This window comes from Pygocentrus nattereri, chromosome 5 (assembly GCF_015220715.1).
Source record: "Pygocentrus nattereri isolate fPygNat1 chromosome 5, fPygNat1.pri, whole genome shotgun sequence".
Taxonomy (NCBI): domain Eukaryota; kingdom Metazoa; phylum Chordata; class Actinopteri; order Characiformes; family Serrasalmidae; genus Pygocentrus; species Pygocentrus nattereri.
This window is the reverse complement of record NC_051215.1, coordinates 1,309,441-1,317,260: the sequence shown is the minus strand read 5'-3', so window position 1 is coordinate 1,317,260 and position 7,820 is coordinate 1,309,441. Positions and strand designations below refer to the sequence as shown.

The window sequence follows — 7,820 nt, the reverse complement described above, 5'->3', positions numbered from 1 at the left end:
TCTTTTGTACGTGGTTCTGCGAAGAACTTTTTTGAAAAGCGTTCTACATAGCACCAGAAATGGTTTTGCTACTGTGACGGTGTCAAGCTAGTAACAAAAGCAGAACCCTTTTTGGTACTTTATAGAACTGCTCTTGAAAAAGGTTCTATATATAGCAGCAAAAGGGGTTCTGCTATGGTTACGATGTCAAGCTTGTAACAGTATAAGAACCCCTTTCGTTGCTATATATATAGAACCTATGCAGCACCTTTTCAAAAAGGTGCTATACAGAACCATCTACAGCACATTCTCCATCATTCTGAAGAACACTTTCACGATGCAAAGCACGCTTTACTCACGCAAAGGGTTCCTTGAGTGTTAATGGTTCTAGGTTGAACCATTTTCTTCGCTACAGAGCCCTTGATGAGCCATCTCTGTTAGGAGTGAACCAGGCCTTCCGGGTGGTTGTTAGGTGTTTGAGTATCTCCACAGACATATCTGTAGCTTTGGTGCTGCTGGGTTCTTGTGACTTGTTCCTCTCTCTGAACAGGTGTGTGTGGGTGTCAGCGGGGGAGTGGGGGAGTGGGGGGGTGCGATACAGCAGATGGCCTCAGTATCAAATTCAGATTCATGTGTCCGACTGAAGAGGCTTTCGTTTGTAAAGGGCTCTAAAACTCTGTTTCAGAATGAAACGGAAAGGCACAGGTGTTTTGTGTGAAATGGGAATGCAGTGCAGAAATCAGGCATCAGTGTCTACGTTCGCTTTACTGACCCGTAGTGCTAGAAATGGCCAAAGCTCTGGGCAGGCATGCATGAAATGTCCACTGCAAACAAATCTGGCTGTGGCTGCCTCCGGGTCTGGCTGTAGCTATTTGGGGGGCCTAAGGGTGATGTTCTGGTTACTATCACAAGCTGAATCGCTGTCGCTCATGTCTAAATCATCTACACTCAAACTGGCTAATTCGTGTATTGATGCTGATGATGTTTGTTAACCAGTTCACCTTCTCGATCTGTGGGTCTGCGTCGATTTCTTTCCTGCTCTTTGGTGTTATTCTGTCTTTGAGACGCGATTAATCAGTCGATTTTCCTCTCAGCTGAGAATCTTAGACAACATGATGAAACAGTAATAGCTTAGGGGCCCCCTGGTGGACATGGGTGCCCTAAGCAGCTGCTTATGTTTCTTATTAGGTAGAGCCGACACTGACCTAAACCCTCAGGCCACCGGTCGCCGCCCAAATTTTAAGAGCCATTGTGTCCTTCCAGCAAAAATCAAACCACCTTGGGAACCACAACCAATTTACTTTGCTCTGCCTTAAGCTGCAGCTCAGCTGTAGCTGCTTTTCTCGCATCTCCAGCAGGTTCTTGTTTCTCAACACTCGACTTTTTACGAGGCTGAAGTCGTTTCTCATTCGCCAGCTTCTCGTTTGAATCATCCCGTTCCACCGTAAATGCTTGTTTGAGGTGGATCAGGAAAATTCGAACAAGAAGCTGATTCCAACTTCAAGAGTTTTTAGTGTTTCAGTTTCTCGCTGCAGATTAAACGTTTCAGGAAACCAGCTGGACTGATTATAAACACAGACGAGTCCATTCATCTCCAGATTATCGATGTCCGTCTTAAATCTCTCTCTTTGCCGTTTCGTAGCTACTAGCTGGGCGAGACTGTCGTCTGTGTTGCTATGGTGACCAGCCGTCTGCGCTGATCTTCAGGGTTAAAGGGTGAATCAGCAGTTCTACATTAACTCCAGCGTTTAAGACCATTTACTGTTAAACTGTGTTGAAGGATCAGCAGAGCTTTATTTTACTGTAGAGGAGGATTATTTTATTATTACCTGCTGATCTGATTCAGCTGAGGAGCCACGACAGGGCAATAGAAGAGCTGACCACTGCAGGCAGCACACTGCCTCGCACCTGAAACACACCTCATCAAGCCAGGCCTTCGTGAACTGAATTCTGAGTGTTAGATGAGTAAACACTGATCTCCACAGCGCTTTGGTCCCCAGTTTGACATGTCTGTCAGATTTTACTGGTGATTTCAAATATGTTTTTTTTTTTTTTTTATGGCAATCTGACGATCAGTTTCGAATATTTTGGCCTCTCCTCTTTCAGACGGAGGGGAGTCTGGTCTAGTTTGGCGGTAATTGGCTGCCTGGCAGTTGCAAAGACGGCGGCCAAGAGGACAGACTGTCCTTTGCCTCCTCATCCTTCCCTAGAGAGGTCTGACTGTACGGCCTGGGGATGTGACGTGATGACGCAGTCCCATGGGCGATCCACTACTACTCCAGCAGCCGCTGATCCACTCAGACCAGCACAACACACACTAACACACCACCACCACCAGGTCAGTGTTACTGCAGTGCTGAGAATGACCCACCACCCAAACAATACCTGCTCTGTGAGGGTCCATGGGGGTCCTGACCACTGAAGAACAGGGTAACAGAGTATCAGAGAAACAGATGGACTACAGTCTGTAACTGTAGAACTACAGAGTGCAGCTATACGGTCAGTGGAGCTGGTAAAGTGGACAGTGAGTGTAGAAACGAGGAGGTGGTCAGAGTGTTACGCCTGACCGGTGTGTATATACGTACATAAAGGAGACTGCGTCTGCCAATCAAAGCGGCATAGCGTGAGGAGGGCGTGGCCTGATGTTTCATTCAAAGAGCGGAAAGGAAGGCGGTCGAGCCGCGTGTCGATAACGGTCTCGTCTGATGCTGAACTCGCAGAGCGAGCGCCGAACCGAGCTTTGAAACGGACGGTATTCGGACAGTATCCAGCCTAAGATGGCCCGAGGAGAGGCGTCGGAGCAGCTTCCGTCAACCCTGCTGCCTTCCGTGAAAGATCTCGCTCAAGACGGACTCGGAATCGCCAAGGTAACCGGCAGAAACGCCTCACGTTCCCCATGGAAACCCGGCGCTCGGCCCGACTCGGCTCGGCTCGGCTCGGCTCGGCTCTGGAGCCGAGGCGGGAGGCGGGAGGCGGGTGGCGGGGTAGTTGGGGTGGTTGGGGAGATGAGTGAGCTAAGTTTAAATGTAATAGCTGTAATATCAGAATGTTGGACATATTTAGGCGTTTTTGGTGTTTGTAGTTTTATATCCGCGAGTTTCTTTCAGCAGAAACGGACTTTAGTTTGTTTTTAGGGGGTTTAGTGTTCGTCAACATGGACACCTGAGCATGTGGCATCCGGCTTCAGCTGAGAGAGAGAGAGAGAGTGTGTGTGTGCGCGGGTGCGCGTGCCCGCGCCCGTGTGTATATGAGGGTGTGTGCGCCCGTGCCCGTGTGTATATGAGGGTGTGCCCGTGCCCGTGTGTATATGAGGGTGTGTGTGCGAGGGTGTGTGTGCCCGTGCCCGTGTGTATATGAGGGTGTGTGTGCCCGTGCACACACTCATACACACAGGCTCTATTAGACACTCCTACCTTGTCGGTCCACCTTGTAGATGTAAAGTCTGAGACGACAGCTCATCTGCTGCTGCACAGTTTGTGCTGGTCATCCTCTAGTCCTTCATCATTGGTCACAGGATGCTGCCCACAGGATGCTGCCCACAGGATGCTGCCCACAGGATGCTGCCGGCTGGATATTTATGGTTGGTGGACTATTCTCAGTCCAGCAGCGACACTGAGGTGTTTAAAAACATGCATTTCCCCTCCCGTCTCTGGGTCAGTTCTCCTCTCATCAGTGGGGTGGGACCCTCAAGGCTCCATCTCAGTACCTTGAGTCAGGGAACATAACTGAACCATAATCCACTGAAATGATCTGTTCTAAGCTGGACTGACTCCACACCCCGCCTCGCCTCGCCTCCAGGCTTTTACTCTACTGCTCTGTTTTAAAACATTCGGTTATGAAAAGGAACAAATACCAACTTTTCACCTGGAGAACCTGATTTAAGCTCCACAATCAGACCTTAAACCCACTGTAGAACCTCTGAGGGAACATTTACACTGGTTGTACCTTGATGAATTAAAAATGTTCCTGATCAGAACCTTCATTTCTAACCGTGTAGTTTTGAATTAAAACCAAAAAGGTCATTTTCTTTAATATTAAAATGGTCTGTGCAGGTGGAAAATTGACAGGGTTATGGTTTATTATTGTAAACTATGGTTTATTATTGTAAACTATGTTTTAGTAGAGACTCCTACCAACAAAGCCTCGGTCTGTTTTTGTGCCAGTGCTTGGTATGAATGATTACATCACAGGATTTGGGTTCTTACAAGGGCCTGGATTCTTCACTAAGCCCACACTAAGAATTTCCAGTGGACACTGAGTGGTGGCCGTTCTGATTCCTCCACTTGCCACAGCCTAAAAGTTAAGATAAGATAATCCTTTATTAGTCCCACAGCGGGGGAAATTCACAAGTTCTAGGGGTCATGACCTTTATGACCTTCACTGGTCAGTGCCATTAGAGGAACCAGCATATTTCATATAGTAAATATGGGCTTTTACACAAGCACTACTGTAGTGAAACTATGAATTCTTTTTATATTGCAGTGAAACAAGCCGTATCGCCCCCTATGCTTCCTGTAGTGTATTACAGTCTGTCAGAGCGACTGTGTGGATCATATGAACATTATAGAGCTTTTTAAATGAAACAGTAGAAGCCGTATCGCCCCCTACGCTTCCTGTAGTGTATTACAGTCTGTCAGAGCGACTGTGTGGATCATATGAACATTATAGAGCTTTTTAAATGAAACAGTAGAAGCCGTATCGCCCCCTACGCTTCCTGTAGTGTATTACAGTCTATCAGAGCGACTGTGTGGATCATATGAACATTATAGAGCTTTTTAAATGAAACAGTAGAAGCCGTATCGCCCCCTACGCTTCCTGTAGTGTATTACAGCCTGTCAGAGCGACTGTGTGGATCATATGAACATTATAGAGCTTTTTAAATGAAACAGTAGAAGCCGTATCGCCCCCTACGCTTCCTGTAGTGTATTACAGTCTGTCAGAGCGACTGTGTGGATCATATGAACATTATAGAGCTTTTTAAATGAAACAGTAGAAGCCGTATCGCCCCCTACGCTTCCTGTAGTGTATTACAGTCTGTCAGAGCGACTGTGTGGATCATATGAACATTATAGAGCTTTTTAAATGAAACAGTAGAAGCCGTATCGCCCCCTACGCTTCCTGTAGTGTATTACAGTCTGTCAGAGCGACTGTGTGGATCATATGAACATTATAGAGCTTTTTAAATGAAACAGTAGAAGCCGTATCGCCCCCTTCGCTTCCTGTAGTGTATTACAGTCTGTCAGAGCGACTGTGTGGATCATATGAACATTATAGAGCTTTTTAAATGAAACAGTAGAAGCCGTATCGCCCCCTACGCTTCCTGTAGTGTATTACAGTCTGTCAGAGCGACTGTGTGGATCATATGAACATTATAGAGCTTTTTAAATGAAACAGTAGAAGCCGTATCGCCCCCTACGCTTCCTGTAGTGTATTACAGTCTGTCAGAGCGACTGTGTGGATCATATGAACATTATAGAGCTTTTTAAATGAAACAGTAGAAGCCGTATCGCCCCCTTCGCTTCCTGTAGTGTATTACAGTCTGTCAGAGCGACTGTGTGGATCATATGAACATTATAGAGCTTTTTAAATGAAACAGTAGAAGCCGTATCGCCCCCTACGCTTCCTGTAGTGTATTACAGTCTGTCAGAGCGACTGTGTGGATCATATGAACATTATAGAGCTTTTTAAATGAAACAGTAGAAGCCGTATCGCCCCCTACGCTTCCTGTAGTGTATTACAGTCTGTCAGAGCGACTGTGTGGATCATATGAACATTATAGAGCTTTTTAAATGAAACAGTAGAAGCCGTATCGCCCCCTACGCTTCCTGTAGTGTATTACAGTCTGTCAGAGCAACTGCGTGTACAGCATTTTGTTCTTCTTGGCCTGAACAATAATTCATCGACAATAATTGCAATTTAAATCACACTGACTATTGACAAGGAAATCTAATTGCAGTTATTTCGCTTCCAAATCCTACTTGGACTTATTGATTAATTTTTCGTAACACTCTCAGTGGCTAATCAGCGGTTTTTGGCCTACGCATTCTCACTCACTTCTTATAGAGAGGCTTAATTAAAAAAACAACTAAAAGTGGTTTAGATTGCCTCTGAATTAACGTAAAGCTGTGAGCTGCATGTTGAGTTGTTTATATTGGTTTGTCGCGGAGTGAAACGCTCAGTGAGGACCTGCACGTAGTCGCCTGGCCGGGTTTGGAAATGTTTACATTCTTCATCAGCTTTCAGACGTCAGTCTCGAGGCTAAGAGGCTTTGCGACTCGCTCTCGGCCGTGTCTGCTATTGGTTTACAGAAGGTGGGACCTTTGCTGTGATTGGTCCGTGGAAGAAAAGGGCGAGCGATTGGTGGAATAAAGTAAAATTACCTCATTGTGAACTAGTGCTGTGCTTGTGGGACCCAACATACCACACCGACAGCCAATCTCGGCGTCGGAATGAGACGCAGCAGCCAATCGGAGACTTGTAATACCACCATGTGGGTGAACTCCAGTGACTTTGATGCCTGATAAGATAAGATAAGGTAAGATGCCTTTGCTGTTGTTGCTCAGTGTACAACGAAATTGAGCAGCAATCCAGCGGCACCTTCTACACACAAAACAATTAGACATAAGCCTGAAATATATACAGTGCAGATTCAAGGGGAAAAAAAAGTAAATCTAAAGAAAAGTAGACAAATGAGGTATCAGTTAGTTATTACACATTCCTTGGATAGCTCAGTCATATGATATTGCACATGTTAAGAATTATTGCACAGAAAGAACATAGATTATAGATTATAGATTATATATTGCACATTCGAGAACAGATGAACAATAAATAGAACAGAGGTGGAGTGGAACGCTGGAACGCTGGAACGCTGGAACGCTGGAACGCTGGAACGCTGGAACAGTGTACAGAGTTCTATGAAGTCAGTGCCAGTAAAGAGCTGTAGTGGAGTTCAGTTGGTTCTACTCAGCCCAGTGTTCTATAGAAAGTCCTGGTCAGTGGGTCTGGAAGTGTTCAGTTCCCGCACGGCTCTGGGGTAAAAGCTGTTTTTAAGCCTGTTTGTCCAGGATGGGATGGACCTAAAGCGTTTTCCAGAGGGCAGCAGGTCGAACAGATGATGTCCCGGGTGAAACGTGTCCTTCAGGATGTTGGCTGCCCTGCTGAGGCAGCGGGAGCTGAACAGGTCCTCCATGCAGGGCAGTGGGCAGCCGATGATCTTCTGGGCCGTGTTTATGACCCCCTGCAGTGCTCTCCTCTCTACCACTGAGCAGCTGCTGGACCACGTTGAGATGCAGTGTCAGCACGCTCTCAATGGTGGAGCGGTAGGAGGACACTTGTTTTTCCTGAGAATTCTCAGGAGGTAGAGTCTCTGGTGCGTCTTCTTGACCGCTGCCATGGTGTTGGTGGTACAGGAGAGATCTTCAGAAATGTGTGTGCCCAGGAATCTGAAGGAAGCACTGAATTGATGTACAGTGGTGTGGGGGGCTGCTCCTTTCTGCTGGGGGTCTATAATGAGTTCTTTTGTTTTTGAGGAGTTCAGGGTGGGGTTATTGTTATCAAATACTTGAATAAGGATCACAGAAACCCACAATGCCCATCCTTGTTATGGTCACGGCCGGAACGCAGGAGGTTCTGGAATAAAACTGTGGCTAAAGAAGCCAGATTGAGACTGACCAAGGTCCCTGATGCAGTCTAGCCAATGAAAAAATTGACGAATATTAATGTTCCACGTTCATCAGCGTTGGTGGAATCTTTGCCAGTATCGCACAGACGATAGTCACTTTAAATGTTGCGTAAGAACAACTGTTCCTGAGATGGTGGAGAGATTTGACCGCTGACAA

The 7,820-nt window shown here is 46.4% G+C and overlaps 1 protein-coding gene across 3 annotated transcripts in view; it reads left to right on the top strand.

The window, feature by feature from the left end:
• Window positions 1-2,579: 2,579 nt before the first annotated feature.
• mfsd2aa (major facilitator superfamily domain containing 2aa) overlaps window positions 2,580-7,820 on the top strand; it is a 26,383-nt gene continuing 21,142 nt past the window's right edge. For all 3 annotated transcript variants that reach the window (XR_001858888.2, XR_001858889.2, XM_017720110.2), the window contains exon 1: window positions 2,580-2,846. Coding sequence is in view for 1 of the 3 variants with exons in the window: in XM_017720110.2 (XP_017575599.1) it covers window positions 2,757-2,846 (90 nt within the window). In the remaining 2 variants the exon portion in view is untranslated. The remainder of the gene's footprint in view (window positions 2,847-7,820) is intronic.